Here is a 24,589-nt window from a genome sequence, read left to right on the forward strand (position 1 = left end):
GGCAAGAAGTTCCACAGATTGACTGTGCACTGTGTGGAAAAATTACTTCCTTTTGTTTGTTTTAAACCTGCTGCCTATTAATTTCATTTGGTGACCCCTAGTTCTTGTGTTATGAGAAGGAGTAAATAACACTTCCTTATTTACTTTCTCCACACCAGTCATGATTTTATAGACCTCTATCATATCCCCCCCCCAGTCATCCCTTTTTCAAGCTGAAAAGTCTTATTTATCTCTCCTCGTATGACAGCCATTCCATACCCCTAATAATTTTTGTTGCCCTTTTCTGAACCTTTTCCAATTCCAGTATATCTTTTTTGAGCTGTGGCGACCACATCTGCATGCAGAATTCAAGATTTGGGCGTACTGTAGATTTATATAGAGGCAATATATTTATTTTCTGTCCTATTATCTATCCCCTTCTTAATGATTCCCAACATTGTGTTCGCTTTTTTGACTGCCGCTGCACATTGCGTGGATGTTTTCAGAGAACTATCCACAATGACTCCAAGATCTCTTTCTTGAGTGGTAACAGCTAATTTAGACCCCATCATTTTATATGTATAGTTGGGATTATGTTTTCCAACGTGCATTACTTTGTATTTATCAACATTGAATTTCATCTGCCATTTTGTTGCCCAGTCACCCAGTTTTGAGAGATCCCTTTGTAGCTCTTCACAGTCTGCCTGGGACTTAACTATCTTGAGTGCTGTTGTGTTGTATTGTTTTGTTTTGCTATTAGTGTCTTAGTTTGTCAAACACTGCATGGAGAACGCTAAGTATCTCTAACATGGTAAGACCAGCCTAATGTACTTTTTAGGTCATGTCTTGTAAATGGTACTGAACTAGTTTATCCAGTATGCTCAGAGTTGGCATTTGTTATTACATAATTCAAATGTAGCTATGTTTTGCTTGTGGGGTTTTTGTAGGGAGACTGTAGAGTGAAATGAAGAGCTTCAGTTGCTTTGTGCTGTAAACATAAAGTTCTGCTAAATGTCCAATATAAAAAAGCGATTGCAAAGTTAGCTGGAAGGAAGCTTTTGTTAGCTGGAAAACAAAATTCTTCATTTAATGATGACTTGCATTTATGCAACAGCGACTTCTTTCCGGCTCCTTCTGAATAGAGCTTCACAAATACAGGCTGTACATCTGAGATGTAAGAGACGTAGTGCTATGTTTTCAGGGTCTAGTGATTTTTGAATACCAAGCTTGTGATTCCTTAGGAGTACCTGACTTTCAGAAGTTGAGCAGCCAGCTTCCAAAAATCAGCCCCCGTCAAGATGTCTCAAGTTTGGCAGGCAAAATCACGAATAACTCTTGAAAATGAAGGCCATAGTTATGGGCTAGTAGTACACATTAATGGCAATACCACTGTTAATTCATTTGATATTTACTGCCCCAGGTAGGGCAGGTGGGAGTGTGTACACACCTACATATCTACAGAAAGAGAGGCCTGAAATTAGCCAGCTATTTGGGGGAGTTCATGCTCATGTCCTCCACATGCTATGACGCCCCTTCACTTTCCTTGAGGGAAGACTTGTCACGGCTTATGGTAGCGGTGTCCCCTGCCGTCACTGTGTAGTGCATATTTGGCTGTAGACAGTGATCTGAGCTCCTCTTCCAGGCAGAGTCAGCAGAGTACCACATGGGAAAAAGGAAGCACCCAGGTGAGAGTACTCTTAGGTCCCCATAAGTAGGCACCTCCCACCCAAATCTGAAATATTGATATAAAAGCTTATTGCATTTGGGTTTAGTAGTATCCATGATGCAAAGCATTGCAACAAGTAACCCAAATATTGCTAGATGTTAATAAACAGATTCAATGCACTGCTTCTTCTTTTCTCTGCCAGATGCACAAACTCGGGCAGATGATAGCAGAAATACTATTCTGATGTTTAGGTAAGTTGCCTTTAGTTGACTGGACTGTTGGCATGATGAGAATCCTAGCTGGTTGAGAGGCAAGTAGGGTAAAGTAGAGCGTAGTTAGTTATTCCACTATTTGTTAATTACTGTGCTGTGCACCCATCAAATGCAGACATGCTTATAAATCAGGGACTCCTATATTCTCTTTTCTTCAAAGTTTTGTCGGCCTAAATGTTTTTGAATGCATAAATTGCACTGGCATATTTTGAATATTTTAATGGTTTAAATGATTTTGTTTTTTAATATCACACCAGCCATGCAGTGCAGGGAGGGTGCATTCATTCCTTTCCTAGTTTAGTTGGAAAGTGTGTTAAATGTTCCACTTTATCTGTTCATCTTGGCTGGCTCCTGCTCTTCCCAGTTTCCCTTTCATAATCTCCTTATGGCCTCTTGCAGTCTGTTGGGGAAGAGGTCTTTGTCAAACTTTCTGAAGAGATGATGCCTATGCTACAATGCAAACAGAGGAGATGGAATGGGCTTGACTGACTTCCTCTGGCTGGTACAAATTACACCAATCTAAGCATGTGGGAGGCCACTGAATCCAGAGGGCATTAACCTTGGTGGAGGGCAGGTGAAGTGTCATGTTCCCTTGTGTTCTGTAATGGAAGGTAGCTTTACATTAAGCTTTATGACAGAGGCAGTGCACATTTTCGACATCCAGGCATGCCCTTCATGAGCCAGCACTGCCCTTTTTTGGGGGCTGAGTTGGACACCTGCAGTCCTGATTGTGGAACATGGGTTGCAGGCACCTTGTGTGATTGTCCCTCTTCCAGGAAAACTCTCTGTTGCTTGGGGTTTGTGCCATTTTGTCCATGATCTGTCTAGCTCAGTGGGTCCTTTGCACCTTTTTCTAACCTGTATGAGCCAAATATGTGCTCCAAAATGGTGGAAAGGGAGGAGAGTCTCTGAATCTTTATCAGAAGCCCATATGCAGTTGTGAGGAAGGTACCTTTGTACATCTGCATAGCCCAGCATAGTAGCTGATAATATTTCTATTATGGACCAGAGCCAAAATCATGTAACTCGAATACTAACAGCACCCTTTCTTAATATCTTTACTGCGTACACAGTATGGCAGATGCGTGTTTTTTGGTACATAAAGGGAATAGAGATAAGGTGTGTTTTTTTTGGTGTAAGGAAAAGTAGAGTAATACTGATTCATCCTTGGATAAAAGTTATCCTGTCTATTAAAAATGCCTTGCCTGATTAACCTCAAAATGTCCCCCCACAATTAAACACATTTGTGAAATTGTCAACACAGGTGAAATGTGGAAAAGAGGTGTGTTCCGCCCCCCCACCCCCAAAGTAGTAGTAGCTGAGGGATGCTGAAGCAGATGCAAAAATGTGGTGTAACAGAAAGTGATTTAAAGTACACCGGACCCTCGCTAGAACCCGGGATTTGGGATCTATGCACAGTAAGCAGAATTAGGCTTTGAGGGTCATAAAGATTTATTGTCATGAGAGGCAATACAACTTCCTAAAACAAGAAACAGTACACATATTGGGGAATGTCTTTACCTGAAATATTAGGAATCTGTGCACTATAGCTCTGAAGTTCATAAGCAGCTCTATAAGAACATAAGAATGGCCATACTGGGTTAGACCAGTGGTCCATCTAGCTCAGTATCCTGTTTTCCGACAGTGGCCAATGCCAGGTGCTTCAGAGGGAATGAACAGAACAGGTAATCATCAAATGATCCATCCCCTGTCAGCCATTCCCAACTTCAGGCAAACAGAAGCTAGGGACTCTTCAGAGCATGGTTTTGCACACCCGCCCATCCTGGCTAATAGTCATTGATGGACCTATCCTCCATGAATTTATCTAGTTCATTTTTGTACCCTCTTGTTGTCTTGGTCTTCACAATATCCCCTGGCAAAGAGTTCCACAGGTTGACTGTGCATTGTGTGAAGAAATACTTCCTTTATTTGTTTTAAACTTGCTGCCTATTAATTTCATTGGGTGACCCCTAGTTCTTGTGTTATGAGAAGGAGTAAATAACACTTCCTTATTTATTTTCTCCACACCAGTCACGATTTTATAGACTTCTATCATATTCCCCCCTTAGTCATCTCTTTTCCAAGCTGAAAAGTCCCAGTTTTATTATTCTCTCCTCATATGGAAGTTGTTCCATACCCCTAATCATTTTTGTTGTCCTTTTCTGAACTTTTTTCCAATTCCAATATATCTTTTTTGATATGGGGCAAACAGAACTGCATGCATTATTCAATCCATGGTATGCCCACATCTTTATATAGAGGCAATATGATATTTTCTGTCTTATCTATGCCTTTCCTAATGATTCCCAAAATTGTTAGCTTTTTTGACTGCTGCTGCACATTGCGTGGATGTTTTCAGAGAACTATCCACAATGACTCTAAGATCTCTTTCTTGAGTGGTAACAGCTAATTTAGACCCCATCATTTTATATGTATAGTTGGGATTATGTTTTCCAATATGCATTACTTTGCATTTATCGCCATTGAATTTCATCTGCCATATTGTTTCCCAGTCACCCAGTTCTGTGAGATCCCTTTGTAACTCTTTGCAGTCTGCTTTGGATTTAACTATCTTGACTATAGTCAATCGGGATGCTTCATTTGCATATGGAGTCTGATTTGGTTAACATTTTCCTCGCTTCAGTATAATTTGTCTTGTAGGCAACAATGATTAATAGTTATTGTTAGCTAACTAGTCGTGCAATTATGTTTCAGCATCTTTTGAACACTCTTTTGCAGATAGAAGAATGCAGGTGCTTTAATTCCTTATTGAATATTTTGGGGAAAATATGTCAATTAGTGATACTGCTGTTTGGTCCTCAAAGTTTTTACTATATATGTATTATATATGCCTCCATCTTAGGCAGCATGACTTCATAGATGTATAAAGTTCTGTACTATAGGAGTGTTATTGTGAAATGTACAATGGGTGTCTGCTGCAAAACTTGCCGTTCTAAGTTACCCTCATGGCGTCCAAGAGTTCATGCCCAAATACTTACACAGCAATTTTACAGCTCCGCAGCCCAAGTCTCGCAAGCCTGAGGCAGCTGACCCGGGCCAGCCATGGGTATTTTATTGCTGTGTAGGCATACCCTAAGAGGCACGGTACTGAACTCTCAGCCCATGGGTCAGGGTAGGGGCTACAGTAACATTAAGCCATGCTTGCACATCCTGGATTTCTCCAAAGGCTGAAGGGGCCTGTGGGCCTGTCTAAGTAACAGTGGTCTCTTCAGAATGCCCACTAGGCACTGTTGCTACCTGAAATCTCTGCAGTATCTCATGCTGCAAGCCTGCAGTCAACACCTGCCCCCAAAACATCTAAAATGCTAGGGCTTGTGAAGGTATCTTTGGCAGGCAGTCTTATGGCTGCCTTTGGAGTTCCTGTAACAGGAGAATCTTTCCATGGGTGGAACCAGGGCTTTCAGAGCCCCCTTTATGCTATTCCAGCCATCTTACCTAGAGTAAAGGGAATGGGGATGAGGCAGGGGAACAGGGATGAGGATCTCACTCTTTGTGCTTAGACTGATCCCCTGATTGTCATGTTTTCAGGGGCATTTTCTCAGGCTACATTTTGCATGTGGACTCTGAGCCTGTCAGGGATAAAAAAAAAATCTAATTCTCTGGCTTTTTTCAGAGGTCTGACAACCACTTGCAAAGGCCTAGTGTATGTGTGGTCTTTTCTGATCCCTGATGTAATGTGAAGTTATGACTGTTTATTGCCCTCAGCTCCTTGCAGTCCGTTCTAGACTGGGAGATAGGCTGGCAGAGGCTAGTGGTCTCATGTGGTGTCCCCTTTCCCCCTTCACTGGAGGAGGGAACAGCCCTGCCATCTGCTGCAGCTGTTGGGTGGGAGGGGGGAAGTGCAGCAAACCACTGGAGCACTGACTGCATGCGTATCTGGGTGGCCACTGGCTCAGCTTTGGGGAAGGAACCTTGGAGGAAGTAAGGGGTTAGTAGCAGCAGCATAATGCAATTTTCTTTCGCCACGCTCGAACACGGGTAAGGCAAATGTAAAAGATGGCCAGTATCCCACGGCTAGTCAACATTTCCCAAGTAGGACATTTTGAGAGAGCCTTTTGTACTTTCTCGTGTTTCAAAGCAATCGCGCCCCCCCCCCCAAAAAAAACAAACAAAAAAACCCCACATGTTGCCACCAAATTTTGCTTTTTGTGATGGATGATTTGGAAATGGGACCATTCTATTTCTAGCTTTCAAAGGCATCTGTTGTCTTGGTATCTCAGCATAGCATAAAGTTAATGTGCTTTGATTTAAAAGTCTCTGTATATAAACTTTGTCACAGTTCCCTCCTCTGTGGTCCAGCAAGGACACCCGCTCTTGGCTCCTGGCTCCTCAGCCATCACCTCTCTTGGGCAGAGACCCGCATCTTTCTTCCCCCTACCTGGGTGTGAAGGCAGCACAGTTCTTTGGCTACCCTGTGAGACCCGCATCTTTCTTCCCCCTACCTGGGTGTGAAGGCAGCACAGTTCTTTGGCTACCCTGTGATATTCCTAGCAAGCCAGAATGCCTAGACAGGCCAGGCTCCCCAGCTCCAACAAGGGCTCTGGCAGGAGTTAGTCTTTCAGACCCCACGAAGGGTTTTTTTCTGTGGCTTACCAGCTCATAACCACTTGAGCTCAGAACAAGCACACCCATGAATAGGTTAGTCTTGCCTTTGATCTTGAAATTCCATAATCAGCAGGCAATGATCCTCTCCTCAGGGCATAGCTTCAAAAGGCTGGGTTTTTGCATAACCGGAGGAAGGTGGGGCATTTGTAATCGCCTCCCTCTAGAAAGTCCCATGAAAAGCACTTGACCCTGTTTGTCCCAAAAACCCATTCTTGCCTGGCACATTGTTCAATATCCTTTGACATTTATACCACTTCCCAGGGTTACACCCCGTCTCCCTCCTAGAGAGGTTAAATACAATCCCAGCCCACAATGGTACATAAACCATTAATTTAATACAATGGACCCTAAAAGATAGATAAATTTTAATTCAATAAAATCTCCCAAGGATATTGCAGGAAATTGCCAAATCTATCTCAAACTTACCATAGTTTCCTCGTTTTTCTTTACAGACCAACTATTGCGAACTGCTAGTCAGCATTCTGATAGCAGTGGCTTTGCTGAAGATTCATCTACGGATTGCTTTTCGCTTAGTCACCTTCAGGTAAGCTGCTCGTAGATTCTAGCATAATGAGTTCCTGGTCCATGACTAGGGCTCTGAGGGTATCTATGCAGCTCACGGCAGTGAGCCTCCAAGCCTGGGTCAGCAGACTTGGACTTGTGGAGCTTGCTAAAACTAGCTGTGTAGACATTGTGGCTTGGGCTCTGAAGGCTAGGGAAGGGGATATCCATGCAGCTATTTTTAGTGCCATAGTGCGAGCCCAAGTCTGTTGAGCCAAGCTGGGGAGCTTACTGCTGTGGGCTGCTGCTAGCTGTGTAGATGTACCTTTAGAGGCTACAGTAATACAAATACTAAACAATGATGATAACATTGTGGTTGGAGAAGTGGCTGATTATTGTGATACTATTTTTGTTTTGTTTTATCAGTCCTGGATTCTGACAGGATTTTCCATTTCAAGACTGGACTTGCCTGCTCTCCTTTTGTAGCTTTGCATTGACTTTTTTTGAAGTCTTCTAGATGGATAATCTGATCTGAATGATTTGGGACCTGGGATAAGCTTTACGTTCAATATTTCTTGTTCACTAATTTTTGGTAAACCTTTGCTCACTGGCTGAACCTTTAAAACTGCTTCCCCTTCTTTCATAATATCCAGTGAGAAAAGATTAGTATAAATAGGACAATATGTTTTTTTTCTGCTAATCATTCAGTTTTCCTATATTGATGGCTATTTTTCCACCTCCCTGGGGTAAATCAAGAGTAAATTGACTGAAGTCAGTGCTTTTATGTTAGAGTAAGAGTAAATCATTCCTGGTCTGTGCTGATCTTCAAACTAGTTATAAAACTTGTCTAAGGTCCCATGTACTCCTACTAAATAAAACCATGTTGTAACTAAGTTCTTAGTGGCCTAGATGGGACCCAGTAGTGATGGTTGTCTGTGTTCATTAGAAAAATGAACTATATTTTGTTTTCTATTTTACTTGTTTTAATGGGTACATCAAGAAATTATGGTGAATGAGACAGTATTAGTTTGTGCTATGGAATGTTAAGACTGTTGCCTTCGCTGTTTTATTTCAACCAAGTACATAGTTGAATGAAAAAATCTGGGTGAGTAGTTAGGCTAATATAAGAAGAAAGTGAGAGCTTGGCAGCTGGGGAGAGGACTTGGGGAAAAAAAAAGTCTCAAGGAATAAAAATGGGTAGAGATTGTTTTCTAAAATCATGGTAAATTAGTGCCATCTACTGTTAAATAACTTACTCTAACAGCTCCTTTGAAATAGAAGAGCAAACTGAAAAAATTGGAGCTGCCAATACATTTCCCACTCCTCCAAATTCTAAAATAAAGATTTCCGAGGCAGATGTTGCATTCCTTTGGGTTGTTTTGAAGGGGTATATCAAGGACTTCTTCTATCAAAAGGAAATTGGAGGGATTCTCCTTCCAACAATTTTAAGATTGTGGAGATGACTTGTGGATGAATAAGGTATAACAGGTTTCAGAGTAGCAGCCGTGTTAGTCTGTATCCGCAAATAGAAAAGGAGTACTTGTGGCACCTTAGAGACGAACAAATTTATTTGAGCATGAGCTTTCATGAGCTACAGCTCACTTCATTGAATGCATGCTGTGGAAAATATAGTGGGGAGATTTATATACATAAAGAACATGAAACAATGGGTGTTACCATACGCACTATAATGAGAGTGATCACTTAAGGTGAGCTACTGCAAGCAGGAGAGTGGTGGTGGGGGGAGCCTTTTGTAGTGATAATTAAGGTGAGCCATTTCCAGTACTTGACAAGAACCTGTGAGGAACAGTAGGGGGGAAAAATAAACATGGGGAAATATTTTACTTTGTGTAATGACACATCCACTCCCAGTCTTTATTCAAGCCTAAGTTAATGGTGTCCAGTTTGCAAATTAATTCCAATTCAGCAGTCTCTCGTTGGAGTCTGTTTTTGACGGGTTTTTTTTTTTGTTTGTTTGGTTTTTTTTTTGAAGAATTGCCACTTTTAGGTCTGTAATCGAGTGACCAGAGAGATTGAAGTGTTCTCTGACTGGTTTTTGAATGTTATAATTCTTGATGTCTGATTTGTGTCCGTTTATTCTTTTACGTAGAGACTGTCCGGTTTGGCCAGTGTACATGGCAGAGGGGCATTGCTGGCACATGATGGCATATATCACATTGGTAGATGTACAGGTGAACGAGCCTCTGATAGTGTGGCTGATGTGATTAGGCCCTATGATGGTATCCCCTGAATAGATATGTGGACACAGTTGGCAATGGGCTTTGTTGCAAGGATAGGTTCCTGGGTTAGTGTTTTTGTTGTGTGGTGTGTGGTTGCTGGTGAATATTTGCTTCAGGTTGGGGGGCTGTCTGCAAGCGAGGACTGGCCTGTCTCCCAGGATCTGTGAGAGTGATGGGTCATCCTTCAGGATAGGTTGTAGATCCTTGATGATGCGTTGGAGAGGTTTTAGTTGGGGGCTGAAGGTGATGGCTAGTGGCGTTCTGTTATTTTCTTTGTTGGGCTTGTCCTGTAGTAGGTGACTTCTGGGTACTCTTCTGGCTCTGTCACTCTGTTTCTTTACTTCAGCAGGTGGGTATTGTAGTTGCTTATTAGCACTGTAGGGTCCAGGAAGTGGATCTCTTGTGTGGATTGGTCCAGGCTGAGGTTGATGGTGGGATAGAAATTTGTCAAAATCATGGTGGAATTCCTCAAGGGCTTCTTTTCCATGGGTCCAGATGATGAAGATGTCATCAATGTAGCTCAAGTAGAACAGGGGCATTAGGGGACAAGAGCTGAGGAAGCGTTGTTCTAAGTCCGCCATAAATATGTTGGCATACTGTGGGGCCATGCGGGAACCCATAGCAGTGCTGCTGATTTGAAGGTATACATTGTCTCCAAATGTGAAATAGTTATAGGTGAGGACAAAGTCACAAAGTTCAGCCACCAGGTTTGCCGTGACATTATCGGGGATACTGTTCCTGATAGCTTGTAGTCCATCTTTGTGTGGAATGTTGGTGTAGAGGGCTTCTGCATCATAGTGGCTAGGATGGTGTTTTCAGGAACATCACCGATGGATTGTAGTTTCCTCAGGAAGTCAGTGGTGTCTCGAAGATAGTTAGGAGTACTGGTAGCGTAGGGCCTGAGGAGGGAGACTACATAGCCAGACAGTCCCGCTGTCAAGGTGCCAATGCCTGAGATGATGGGGCATCCAGGATTTCCAGGTTTATGGATCTTGGGTAGCAGATAGAATACCCCTGCTTGGTATAACAGTAGACAGACAGCTCTGCAAACTTTGTAAGTTACATTAGTTTAACAGAAGTAACAAAGAGATTAATACCTATGAGTATGAAGCTTGTGGCTGAAAATTCTGTTTAGGACAAAGTGGAGATGGGTATTATTGCCTGATATACTCCATAAATGATCTTGTAATAGTAAACAAATTGATAGAATCTTTATGGTGGTGCAGAGCAATAGAAATCAGAGATTGGAAAAAAATTCTTGGGTCTTCTAATACCAGTGCCATGGCAAGCCCCCGATTGTACCCTATACACATTTGTCCTAGTGTCTTGTCCAATCTAGCTTTTAAATGTAGAAGCCCCATTGTCTGGTATCACTTCCGTAGGGGAACCATTCTACAGTCTAATGGAACTCACTTTTGCTGCTATTCCTTTTTATTATTATTTATTATATTACAGTAGTATCCAAAGGTCCCAGTTAGGATTGGGAGCCCCCATTGTATCTATGGTCTGTTCAAATGCATATGCAGACACAGATCCTGCCATGAAAGCTTACAATCTAATTTAAGACAGGATTCACAAGTGAGCATGATTGAACAGTGAGAGGGAGAGGAAGGGAGGATAAGGTTAACAGTGGTAAATTCCAAAGAGTTACATAGGCTAGCACAGGGCTGGGCAAACTTGTTGGCCTGAGGGCCACATCTGGGTATGGAAATGGTATGGTGGGTCATGAATGCTCATGAAATTGGTGGTTGGGGTGTAGGAGGGGGTGAGGGCTCTGGGGTGGAACCAGGGATGAGGGGTTTGGGGTGCAGGAGGAGGCTGTGGGTGGAGCATAGGGGTTCGGAATATGGGAGGCGGCTCCAGGCTGAGGCCAGGGGTTGGGGTGGGGCAGGGGATTCAGACTCTGGGTTGGGGGTGTGAGTTCCAGGGTGGGGACAGAAATGCAGGGTTCAGGGTGCAGGAGGGGGCTCTGGACTGGAGCAGAGTGTTGGTGTGTGTGAGGGGGGTAAGGGCTCCGGCTGGGGGTGCGGGCTCTGGGGTAGGGCTGGGGATGAAGGGTTTGGGGTGCAGGAGGGTGCTCTGGGCTGGGACTGAGGGGTTTGGAGGCCAGGAGGGGGATCAGGGCTGGGGCAGGGGATTGGGGCATGGGAGGAAGTCGGGGTGCAGGCTCCAGGCTGTGCTTACCAGAAGCAGTGGCATGTTCCCGCTCTGGCTTCTATGTGGAGGTGCGGCACTGGCCAGGTGGCTCTGTGCGCCAGCCTGTCTGCAGGTGCCACCCTTGCAGCTCCCACTGGCCGGGAACCGCAGCCAATGGGAGCTGCAGAGCCAGCACTTGGGGTGAGGGCAGCATGTGGACCCCCTTGCTGCCCCCATGTGTAGGAGCCAGAGACGGGACATGCCACTGCTTCCGGGAGCCTCGCGGAGCCATGGCACATGTGGAGCGGGGCAAGCCCCTGACCCCACTCCCCAGCAGGAGTGGGGTAAGCCCCGACTCTGCTCCCCGGTGAGAGTTCGAGGGCTGGATCAAAAGGTCTGACAGGCTGGGTGCCACCCCGGGGCTCGTAACATGTGGAACTTCATAGAATCATAGAATCTCAGGGTTGGAAGGGACCTCAGGAGGTCACCTAGTCCAACCCCCTGCTCGAAGCTTGATGGTTCCAAGTCATGTAACAGTACTGGGATTTTGTGTGTGTTCTTAAATAAATGAAATATGTGTTCAGCCTTAATTTCATCCCATACCTCAAAGTGACACCAAGTGCTCTCATCTAATAATTCCTCTCACTCGTTGGTGTGTACCCCTTCTATATACCTAGATATTTCCAAGACAATTATCACCTTCGTGTATCGGTGTTGAATAAGAACCTTCAGATACCAGTGGCATCATATCTGGACACGCTGCTCCCCCATAGTCATCATTTACCTAAAATATATGTATTTGCTATGTTCTAATATTTTTCTTTATAAGTCTCTGGAGCCCCCAAATTACTTTGCTCTTTCTCTCCGATCTACCTTCATTTTATACTTCTGGCAATGAGGTATCTAGAATGGAACGTAATATTATAAAGTTGTATAGAAAGGACCCTGGCTCACATGCTTTGTAACATCTATTTTATTGTATTTGCCTTGGCCTGTTTCAGTGTCATATCTCATTATATACTCCTGTTTAACTTCCTCTCCAATATAGTTCTTTCAGCATTAGTGATTCCCAGATTTCTCCCTCCCATTGAATACCTGTATTTAGGATTATTTTCCCCCAGAAGTATGGACTTTCTCTGTCACTAGCCTGAATTTTATTAAGATAGAAGTTGTATTCTTAGTGTTCTCTCACTTCCTTTGGCATTTCTCCTATCTCTGCTTTGCCTTTCACAGGTTCATGAGTCTTTGCAGGCTATGGGAAGCAGCGCTGACAGCTGTGACAGTGAAACAACAGTGAAGTCGCTGGGTGAGGAGATTAAGACACCAATAGCCGAAGAACAGATGGATTTCAATGAGTTTGAGGAAAAGGAGGAATTTCTCCTCATAGAAGTTGAAGTACCTTCTAAGAACAGAACAGGAGATGTTGAGAAAATCATGGAACATGTATCTGATGAGAGCCAAGGTAGTAAAAGCAAGCAGACTCAGACATCAGATATGGGTCAAGGGGATTTCAGTACAGAAAGTGAAGAGGTTTCCACTCAGCAGAAGGAATCTGAATTACTAGAGGAAGGCAGTGATGAGAGTGATCTGGACAAAAGCAGTGAATGCGAATTTCCTCAGTACCAAACACACCATATTCTCAGATCAATGGCATCCATTGAAAGCAGCATTTCATCCCCTTCTGCTGTGGACAGGGTTAATGTTGCTTTGCAAAGAGCCCAGATGAAGATCAGCAGCACTTCTGATTCCAGAGTAGGGCGCACTCTACTCACGTCAAAAGATCTCCTCCTCTTAAAGCAGAGACACCAGTTTGCCGGATCAGGTTATCCTCTGAGGCGGTCCCAATCCCTCCCTACTACATTACTGAATCCTGTGAGAGTTGTCTCTTCTGTAAATGTCCGGTTATCTCCAGGAAAAGAGACTTTGTGCAGTCCCCCTTCTTTCACCTACAAGTATACACCCGAAGGGGAAGAGAAACCGGTGGATGAGGACAAGAAATCAGTGACCAAGACAAATGACAGTCCGCCTACCTGTAAAACCACGCTGTTCATTGCCCCTTCACCCATGAAAAAAGAAACTTCCCAGAGTGGGCTGAACAGGTCAGTGAATGAATCCAGTCACAACAAATTACAGAGCTGCCCGTTGTCCATACCAGCACACACATCTCAGTCAACATGTTCTCTCCACTCTATTCCTTCTGATTGGCAAGACAGGCCGTTGTGTGAACATATGAGAACATTGAGCAACCATAGCATCCCAAGCATCTCAGGATCTTCCTGCAGTGCACTAGCTTCTGCTTTTGGATGCCCCTACTCTCCAAGGCATGCTGGATATCCTCATCGGCCTCATGCCATTAACCCGCCCTCTACTGTTGAAATGCAGTTGCGCAGAGTCCTGCATGATATCCGCAACTCTCTGCAGAATCTCTCTCGGGTAAGAGAAAATCAAATTCAGAGCTGCGGTCAAAAGGGGTTTTTTTTGGTTGTTGTTGCTGTTGAAGTCAATGCAATATGTTAATCTAGTCTTAAATGTGACCTAGATTTATCCCATGTGTGTTCTGTCAAATAAATCAAGGTGTAACATGATGCTCCAAAATGTGACATTTTGTGCAGGGTTAATTTGATGTTATTTATGAACTTCTGCGTAAGATCATCTCTCCAACCCCCAGCTGGCTTTGCTTTTACTGGCTTTCCTTAATGCAGTTGACACAATGATGATCGTACTTTGTGAAATTGTGAAAAAATGAACTGTGTTGTCTAACTTAGACTTGTTCAGATTTTATTTTATTTTACACATTATTGTCCTCACCTTCAAGGATCTGCTTAATTCCCTCTTCTTCACTCCATGCCTTCAGTTAGCCAACATTTTCTTTTTTACATTCTCCATCCTTTCTGCTCCACCAGCCTCAATACTCCATTAGTCCCTGTATCTCCCAGACATCTCTATCTGTCCATTTGTGCCATCCCTGTACGTGGAACACTGTTCCGGTCCCCAGACAATCCACAAGATGCTTCACTCTTCCCATTAAAGTCCCTGGTTAAGACCCACTTTTGCCGTAATGCATACGTGAAACTAGCCAGCTTGGACATCTGATTACTCAGAATATATACATTAAAATGTAAAACCCACTCTTTACCAAGTTATGCCAGGCACTAGCCCTTGCTGATTAACCTCATAGTCTTATTCATATCCTTCCTTCTCCACCTTCTCTCTGGCTTGATATCCTCTTTGCTGGCTAACTTTGGCCCTGCTCTGCCTGGGCATTGGAATCTGCATGGTCAGAGCAGTTGCAAGATCAGGGTGTTGGACCCCATTCCTCTAATGTGATGTTTGTGGGTGGATTCTTATGCCCCTGTGGAGCCCCATTCATTTTGATGGGTTTGATGCGGGGCAGGGCATCAACTTGCGTGCACACTGTTGCACGTCCAGGACCTCAGTCTGTATGCTCCTTGGCACAGGGATGAGGAGTTCTGTCTGTCAAAAGTGCCTAGTACATGTGTGGGTACCAGTGGAATTGATGAATGATAATGAAGTTGTTGATCCTTTTGTGGTTGCCATTTGTCAAAATTTAGCACCCAGTCTTGGCATAGGGCTGACTATATTGACTTTCAAACCACTGGGACTGCTCAGCACTATAAGCACTGTGCTGGTAGTATGTGTTTTCAGACTCGGACCTCATGTCTAGATTGAGAATTTTACAGAGAAATTCCTTCCAGTGAAAGCATGTATAGACAAGGCTATGGAAGCACTATAGTCTTCTCACCATCATGTTAACTAACCCTGGGGAAGAAGAAGCCACTGGAGCCATGTCTTTAGCAGGATTCTTACTGGTGCGAACACCAGATCAGCTGATGCAAATGAGCATCAGTGGGAATAATTTTTGTAAAATATCCTAATGTAGATAGGGTCTGACACCCATCCATCCCAATCCCACACCAAGCATATTCTCAGCCAGGCCAGAGTCTCTATCCTGATTACTATATTTCACTCCATCAGTATTATTACTGGACATGTTTGTATGAGAATTTGTCTGCTTCTCTTTATTCTTTGTACAAAGTTGTCCTCTGTCATATGACAAGTAATTGCTGCGAAGATGCCTGAAAAGTTCCAAACACTAGATTGCAACTTTGGGTCAGGGATAAAGAAGAACAGATAAATTCCAGAGGGTGGGGAAGAGAAGGACTAAAACCTTATAATGCTCATGTTTAAGCAAACCTCCTCTTACAATGTATTTCAGATTTTCTATGGCATGTCAGTTGGCCTTTGAACTCTCTCAGAATTACATTGGACAAACCAAATTTTTTCTCAAATGCTTCACCTATGTGCAGTTGTTTTCAACTGCAGCATGTGTGTACATGTAACACTTTGCAAATTCTGCCTTGCTGCTCCATTCCTGGATGCAGCAAAACAAAGAGAAGTGGTTTTCTGAAAAATTATGAAGGCGGGGACCTTTGGATGCCAGCAACAGGTTGACATAAAATACAAAAAGGGCAAATCTGCACAGTGAAGGTCTATGTGATCATGATGTGAAAATGGTGCCCTGTTTTTGTTTGTTTATACAAATCCTCTTTGCAGCTCTAGAGGTGGTAGTTGCTTGTAATCCATTTTTATTCTGCATTAGCAGGTTAGTCAGAACTACTTAAACGTCAAAGACGTTAAACAAATGATATAGGCCCAAACCTAGCCTTCCTTCCTGTTTCCTGCGGCCAACATGATAACTGCGACATGGTTATTTTTCTATCTCAAGTTTTAATTCAATGCTTTGCTGGTACTGAGTCTACAGGAAAACATGCTTCAATGATGTCCCGTCTCTCTCCTCTTTGAAAGCTGTTCTGCATTCCCCCCTCACATCAAAACCCCCTTTCACTGTAATTATATCAGTTGTAGAGCACGTATTGCCACAAAGGCGTTGTTGTTTGACTGGTGCTGCATGTTTTAATTTCCTTCTCAGACTCTGCACAGCTGATCTTCTCTTTTAGGATTCTGTACTGCTGTCCGTCACCGTAGTGTCTGAGTGCATGAGGATTGATTTGTAAAATTGTCTTATTGGTGTTTTCAATTACAGTGGTTTGTCTTTTTTATTATTTATTTAGTACCCTGCGATGAGAGGACACGATCTTGCTGTTGGCTCCTACAGTACTCACAGATCATCCATTCTACCTCTGTATGAAGTAAGGAACAGTACATTTGTTTTTATTAATAACTAGTAGTAATTCAGTAGTACCCTGAATGTGCTGTGTACTGTACAGACACAAGTCACCAAGGCCCGATGAAATACACCCTAGAATACTCAAGGAGCTGAGTGAAGAGATATCTGAGCCATTAGCGATTATCTTTAAAAATCATGGAAGATGGATGAAAGTCCAGAGGACTGGAAATATAGTGCCAATCTGTCAAAAGGGAAATAAGGACAACCCTGGTAGTTATAGACCAGTCAGCTTAACTTCAGTACCTGGAAAGATAATAGAGCAAATAATTAAGCAATCAATTTGCAGACACCTAGAAGATAATAAGATAAGTAACAATTGGCATGGACATGTCGACAACATATTGTGTCAAACCAACTTAATAGCTTTCTTTGACAGGGTAACAAGCCTTGTGGATAGTGGGGAAGCATTAGATGTGGTATATCTTAACTTTAGTACAGCTTTTGATACTTACTGTCTTGCATGACCTTATCATAAACAAAGTAGGGAAATACAATCTAGATGGGGCTACTATAACTGGTTGGAAAATCATTCCCAGAGGGTAGTTATCAGTGGTTCACAACCTAGCTGGAACGGGATATCGAGTGGGGTCCTGTAGGGATTGGTTCTGGGTCCGGTTCTGTTCAATATCTTCATCAGTGATTTAGATAATGCCATAATGTTTGTGGATAATACTGAGCTGGGAGGGGTTGCAAATGCTTTGGAGGATAGGATTAAAATTCAAAATGATCTGGGTAAACTGGAGAAATGGTCTGAAGTAAATAGGATGAAATTCAATAAGGACAAATGCAAAGTACTCCACTTAGGAAGGAATAATCAGTTGCACATGTACAAAATGGGAAATCACTGCCTAGGAAGGAGTACTGCAGAAAGGAATCTGGGCATCATAGTGGATCACAAGCTAAATATAAATCAACAGTGTAACGCTGTTGCAAAAAAAGTAAACATCATTCTGGGATGTATTAGCAGTAGTGTTGTAAGCAAGACACAAGAAGTAATTCTTCCCCTCTGTACCGCTTTGATTAGGCCTCAGCTGGAGTATTGTGTCCAGTTCTGGGTGCCAAGTTTCAGGAAGATGTGGACAAATTGGAGAAAGACCAGAGAAGAGCAACAAAAATGATTAAAGGTCTAGAAAACATGAGCTATGAGGGAAGATTGAAAAAATGAGTTTGTTTAGTCTGGGGAAGAGGAGACTGGGAGGGGACATAACAGTTTTCAAGTACATAAAAGGTTGTTACAAGGAGGAGAGAGAAAAATTGTTCTTGTTAGCCTCTGAGGATAGTACAAGAAGCAATGGTCTTAAATTGCAGCAAGGGAGGTTTAGGTTGGACATTAGGAAAAACTTCCTCACTGTCAGAGTGGTTAAGCCCTGGAATAAATTGCCTAGGGAGGTTGTGGAATCTCCATCACTGGAGATTTTTAAGAGCAGGTTAGACAAATGCCTGTTAGGGATGGTCTAGATAATACTTAGTTCTATGTTGAGTGCAGGGAACTGGACTAGGTGACCTCTTGAGGTCCCTTCAAGTCCTATGATTCTATAATGACACAGGCACTGCTCTAAAGAGCTTACAAATAGGGGCCCAATCTCACAAACACTCATGTATGTAATTTTTTTTAATACGAGTAGTCTTATTGAAGTGAGTGGAATGGGATTCATGTTGAAAGTTATTCATGGGAGTGAGTGTCTGCAGGGTCAGACACTAAAAGTTAAGGCCAAATTTCTCAGTAGTTTTTTAAACTGGCTGCTTTTCTGTGTCTTAACTACTTCAGCCTGTGACTCCAGTCATGCAACCTGTGGGTGGGCCTTTGTGTGAAAGTCAGTGGAGCTCTGCATGCGGGTGGAGGTCCACCTGTGTGGATCCAATTGTAGGATCAGGGCCTATAAACAAAATTCTGTGTGTGACACCTTCTTGTTCATACCTTTCTAGAATACTTTTCAGGAACTACAGGTTGTGAGGCAGAGTCTAAACCTGTTTAGAACACAAATGATGGATTTGGAGTTGACTATGTTGCGTCAGCAAACAACAGTTTATCAGCACATGACGGAAGAAGAAAGGTAAATATAATTGTTTATGGGTTTTTTTTTTAAAAAAAAAGAGAAAATAAGCACACATCTAAACTTATTTGGTCCAACAGAAACTATTATATGATAGGGACCTGCTCCTGTTCCCATTGAAGTTAAAGGCAATTTTCTCATTGACTTGCCATTCAGCAGGACAAGGCCTGAATTTTCTCTCACATTTTGGTTGCTATCTCCCCATCCCCATGCCTGTAATTCTTCTCTTTTGGTTTTTCTGGTCCGCCTTTTGCACCAGTCAGCAGAACCCTTGTCTCACTCTCCTGCGTGTTTTTGATAGTTGTGGGTTTTAATGAGCTTTTATCAAAGGCCACTTGTAATTTTTTTAGGTTAAATGTTTTAGATATTTAGTTTGGTTTAGATATTTTTCTCTCCCCCCTTTATACAGAAATAAATATATTGCAAAGTGTTCAGATGTTCTTTCAACCCCCAGCTGCCACGTGCAGTTTAAAAATTATTTTGGCAATGTTTAACTGTCCTGACCATGGATTTCAATAAGAGCTTCATCCAGCTGATCTGGAACAGTTTTAAATATTGCTCATCTACTTCACACATTTAGGGCAGCTCTTGACTTGCCTAATTCAAAACTAATTAAATTCACAAGCAGTTTGCCTGTTGATAATGGCCTCTTGACCCTGTTGCTACCACTGCTTGTGAAGAGAGAACCAGGCAGGAGAAATAAATTTTGATCATGATGTTGTTGTTGGTTTTTTTTTTTTTTTTTTTTTTAATTTTGAAACTAATCCATTTAAAAAAATGTGTATAAATGTCTAAACTCCATATGCTTGACTTATATTGAATTTAATTTGAAACTTGTGGAACACATCCCTGTTCTGCAGAAAAGGAATGTGGCAGCCAACCCCCCTCTCTTTTACAGATAGCCACTGACATAAGTTTTCTCTTTGAATTTATCCTTTTGCTCCCTTCCCCTTCACTACTACTCGGGCGGCAGCAGGTTTCCTGTGAAAGAGCATCATTCAGTACTGAGGTGCATCGTGGATTCTGGTGTCCTTACTGCCATGGTGCTTCAGAGGATGTGATGGATTATGGCTCTTGGCTAACAGAATACGGTCGTTCTTTATCATTTACCTGCATATAGATACGAAGCTGATCAACTCCAGAGTTTGAGAAAATCGGTCCGCATGGAGCTACAGGAGCTAGAAATGCAGTTAGAGGAACGTCTACTTGCTCTGGAGGAACAGCTTAGAACTTTACAGATGTCTTCACCTTACAGACCTCAGACGCTCACAGTGCGTGTTGCTCTGCAATAAGTATTCATACATCTTAGCAGCGCATTTACTTTAATTGCATGCTGAAGTAAACCACAAGGTTTCCTTTACAGGGCAGAAGATACCAACTTGGAAATCAAAATAGTCTCCAACCAAAGCTTTGAATATTTTCCTTGACTAGTTGGGAAAATAATCTGTTGAATCTTGGACGTGCGTTTTTAGTTTAGTTCAGAAGTGACACTTCATTGTTATCTGTCAGGGGGTCTTTCAAATTTGAAGAGGAAGTCCAAGCTCAGGGAAAACAAACTAAAATACAGTGTTCCCCACTTTGAGGCTAAACTGTTAACACCTAGCTGTGCAGATCTTGTTCTCACACCCTGGGCTTTCACACCACTTCACTTCTGCCATTCTTCTTTCTCCTGTTTTCTTCAATCCCCACCCAAGAAATCTACCTGAACTCCCACAACCGTAACCATCATGCATCACTGCACCCCTAGGGACTGGAGTTGTTCCCTCAGGAGTTCATCCACGCTGCTCCTTTGCTAGCCAAAAGTCATTGTAGAGAGCAACAGGAGGTGCATACTTATGCCTCAAAGAGGTCGAGTTTGCTACCGCTAGTGTTGCCCCCCCAGTGAATGAAGGACTGGACATAGATGCAAATTTGTCTCTGCTTTTCATTGTGCCACCTTTCTTCTGGTTTCCTTCCCCTTCTCTGTCTCTGCTTTGCTTCCTTTTATTGCTCCTCTTTTGCCACCATCCTACAAACTATATATGTACCCCTACTCAACAATTAAGGAAGCACTAGTAACACAAACATTCTTCTGGGAAAGAAAAGAGACATACACGTGTGTGTCAGTGGGGTAGGAGAGAAACTGTTTCATGTCTCGTCTTTTCTTTAATTCTCCCTCTTTCCCCAGCCTCTTAACAAAGTACTCTTGTGTGTCTGCTTCTGCCACTCCATCTCAGACCATGGCACTGATGAGAATGTCATAGTCTCTGACAGTTTCTCTTACCTCTCACAGCCAATGTTGTTATAGGTTTCAGAGTAGCAGCCGTGTTAGTCTGTGTCCGTAAAAAGAAAAGGAGTACTTGTGGCACCTTAGAGACTAACAAATTTATTCGAGCATAAGCTTTTTTGAGCTACAGCTCACTTCATCGGATATATACAGTGGAAAATATAGTGGGAGATTTTATATACACAGAGAACATGAAACAATGGGTGTTACCATACAGACTGTAACAAGAGTGATCAGGAAAGGTGAGCTATTACCAGCAGGAGAGCGGGGGGAGCCTTTTGTAGTGATCATCAAGGTGGGCCATTTCCAGCAGTTTACAAGACCCCTCTGCCATGTACATTGGCCAAACTGGAAAGTCTCTACGTAAAAGAATAAATGGACACAAATCAGACATCAAGAATTATAACATTCAAAAACCAGTCGGAGAAGACTTCAATCTCTTTGGTCATTCGATTACAGACCTAAAAGTGGCAATTCTTCAACAAAAAAACTTCAAAAACAGACTCCATCAAGAGACTACTGAATTGGTATTAATTTGCAAGCTGGATACAATTAACTTAGGCTTGAATAAAGAATGGGAGTGGATGGGTCATTACACAAAGTAAAACTATTTCCCCTTGTTTATTTCCCCTCCTACTGTTCTTGTAAACTGCTGGAAATGGCCCACCTTGATTATCACTACATTCCCCACTCCCCCCCCACTCTCCTGCTGGTAATAGCTCACCTTTCCTGATCATTCTTGTTACAGTCGGTATGGTAACACCCATTGTTTCATGTTTTCTGTGTATATAAAATCTCCCCACTATATTTTTCCACTGAATGCATCTGATGAAGTGAGCTGTAGCTCATGAAAGCTTATGCTTGAATAAATTTGTTAGTCTCTAAGGTGCCACAAGTCCTCCTTTTCTTTTTAATGTTGTTATAGAAGGTCTATGTGCAGGAGCAGCAGGGACACAGGCCAGATCCTCCTCTGTGGGACTCTGTCATGGAGAAATTTTTGAAGCACAGGAAAAACTGAGATTACTGTGATCCAAAGCCAAATTTAAAGTCTTGGAGTATTATAAATATACATATATTTTAAAACCTCTCATAGAAAAAGGCCTGCTTTTAAAATGACTGAAAAGACCCTCTTTAACCAGCTTTATATGTGTCCTGATTTCCATGTTTTTACTTCTTCAGAATGTTTCTTACTACGCAATATATTTATTAACATTTGACAGCTTAAAAAACCAAACCTCAATATACTAATTTTGCTTAATATTCCAGGGCATGTATGGCAGCCGAAGCACTGATAATCTGTCATGCTTTTCTCCACTGAATGTAATGGAACCAGTAAGTAATTTTGTTTTAAACATTGTTAGAAAAGGCTTTCTTAAGAAAGGTGGGACAGGTTTAATATTTATTAGAGGCCTGATCCTGCAAGCACTTACCTACGTGAGTAGTCCTGTTGAAAACAGTGGCACTGCTCAGGTGATCAAAGAAACCCATGTACGTAAGTATTTGCATGATCTAACTTATGTTTTAGGAGAGATGTGTGGAGGGCAGGTGTTCCTTGGGATTGGCTAGCTATTGTTGGCACATGGTGAGGTTGCTGCAGTACTTCTCTTTTATGCTATGGTCAGTTATTTGCAGTTCCAGGAACCTTGAATAAGTACCCTTTTTGTCATTAATTTATTTAGATTTAGACAAATGAACTATAACGGACTTCATAAGAAAGCTTTCCAGAATTTGCAGAAACATAGGCATCTTTCAGTTGCTTTACTCGGGGGAGAAACCATTCAAGACTTATGGATATTTTTCATCAGCTTTGACTGGGTGCATCCATTGTTACAAAAGTCAGTGGTTTGCAGCACTGCAGTCATTTTTATTTAGTTTGGCTTTAAATAGAAGATTATTCCTTCTGATCCTTGGTTGCAGTCACAAAGGCAAAGCATGTACATATCATGGAATGACTAAGTGACTGAATACATAAGAAAAATAGGGAGAGTCCTGTCTGCACATGACTTATGTCGTTCTGCAGAACAGTGTGAATTGGCATTGCCTGTGAGGTGCACAGGCAACACACCAGTGAGTACCATTTGTCTAGTTGTTGTTGTCTTAAGTCATTATAGAAAATACAAGGGGAAATAAGACAAATTGGTTTCTCTGCACTCCTAGGTCTCTGAACTTATTCGAGAGCAGTCGTTTCTGAAGTCAGAGTTGGGACTGGGAGAGTTTGGTTTGGAAACTCTTCCAGCAGAGGGATCAGAGTCGGTGTTCTCTCATGGAAACTCAGATTCTTCTTCAGTGTGCTCCAGTCACACAAGTAGAAAAGCTGCTGTAAACTCATCGGAGCTGACTGGAAAATCCAAGACCCAAAGCAAGAAGTTATACCGAGCATCTGTTGCCTTAACGCCCACCCCACCAGCAAGAGCAGGCACTGGGCAGCAAGCTGAGTGCTCTGAGGAGTCTGTAGACTCCAAATCAGAGGTGGAACAAAAACTTGAAAAAGTACCTCTTTTGCCTTCAGTGGATGAAATTCACAGAAGTGTGGAGAACGAGGAGCTGCAGCAAGTCATACGGGAGGTGAGAAAACATGGCCAGTCTACTGGGGTCCTGGGTTTTTAAAATGTTGCTTAGTTGAGGTTTTAGTTGTACTGCACTTAACTCTTTGGCACTGGGAAGCAGGATCTTCTCCCCTGCCCTCCCTGCAAACTCACTGGAGCCTGCAGCAGTGGACCTGCTGTCAGCCACCAATGGGTTGAATCATAATTGTTTGTTATATCTGAGAAAAACAGTTAACAGCACCTTCTAGAGCAGTGGTTCTCAAAGCTGGTCCGCCACTTGTTCAGGGAAAGCTCCTGGCGGGCCAGGCTGGTTTGTTTACCTGCCGCGTCCGCAGGTTTGGCCGATCGCAGCTCCCACTGGCCCCGGTTCGCTGTGCCCAGCCAATGGGGGCTGCGGGAAGGGCAGCCAGCACGTCCCTCGGCCTGCGCCACTTCCCACAGCCCCCATTGGCCTGGAGCGGCGAACTGCGGCCAGTGGGAGCCGCGATCGGCCGAACCTGCGGACGCGGTAGGTAAACAAACCGGTCTGGCCCGCCAGGAGCTTTCCCCGAACAAGTGGCAGACCGGCTTTCAGAACCAGTGTTCTAAAGCACATAAAGGATAACTGATTAGTACCAAGGGGATGGTAAGGAAGAGCCCCTCAGGGCCTCTGCTTGGTAGCATTGAAAGCATGTCAGACTTCAAACTAAAATTACACTGGAAGGTGTTTCTCTCTGAAGTTCATCTGGCAGTAAGGGCTATTTGGGGTTAATTTATTGATGAAACATTGTATCCAAAAGGTCTCAACAGTAAATTTTAAGGAGATTACTCTCTACCTCTTTCCCTGCCCCTCCCGCAAAACCATTGCTAGTTCTAGGAGTGTGACTGGAGTGAACTGTGGTCAGAACAAATGACTCCAGCTCTTCTGAACCATTATAGTGATCCCCATCTGTGTGTATGTGTTTGGACCAGTTATCTGTTGTCTATGAAAGAAAGGGGGGGGTTGGTTGCCACATTCTTCTGCAGGTTTGGTTTTAAAATAGGACAGTGACCTATTTTCTTAATTGCATGTAACTGGCCATGATAGTTCAAATTTCATGACACCGAAAATACCA

At 42.9% G+C, this 24,589-nt stretch overlaps 1 protein-coding gene across 10 annotated transcripts in view; it reads left to right on the top strand.

The window, feature by feature from the left end:
- ITPRID2 (ITPR interacting domain containing 2) overlaps window positions 1-24,589 on the top strand; it is a 56,343-nt gene that overhangs the window by 25,970 nt on the left and 5,784 nt on the right. For 9 of the 10 annotated variants that reach the window (XM_073306072.1, XM_073306079.2, XM_073306073.1 and 6 more), the window contains 7 exons: window positions 6,996-7,087; window positions 12,654-13,853; window positions 16,514-16,591; window positions 18,556-18,683; window positions 19,804-19,954; window positions 22,216-22,281; window positions 23,107-23,514. In XM_073306072.1, coding sequence (XP_073162173.1) covers window positions 6,996-7,087; window positions 12,654-13,853; window positions 16,514-16,591; window positions 18,556-18,683; window positions 19,804-19,954; window positions 22,216-22,281; window positions 23,107-23,514 — 2,123 coding nt within the window. The remainder of the gene's footprint in view (window positions 1-6,995; window positions 7,088-12,653; window positions 13,854-16,513; window positions 16,592-18,555; window positions 18,684-19,803; window positions 19,955-22,215; window positions 22,282-23,106; window positions 23,515-24,589) is intronic. The other variant, XM_073306082.2, reaches the window with a different exon arrangement.

The sequence above is a fragment of the Lepidochelys kempii genome, chromosome 11 (assembly GCF_965140285.1).
Source record: "Lepidochelys kempii isolate rLepKem1 chromosome 11, rLepKem1.hap1, whole genome shotgun sequence".
Lineage (NCBI taxonomy): Eukaryota > Metazoa > Chordata > Testudines > Cheloniidae > Lepidochelys > Lepidochelys kempii.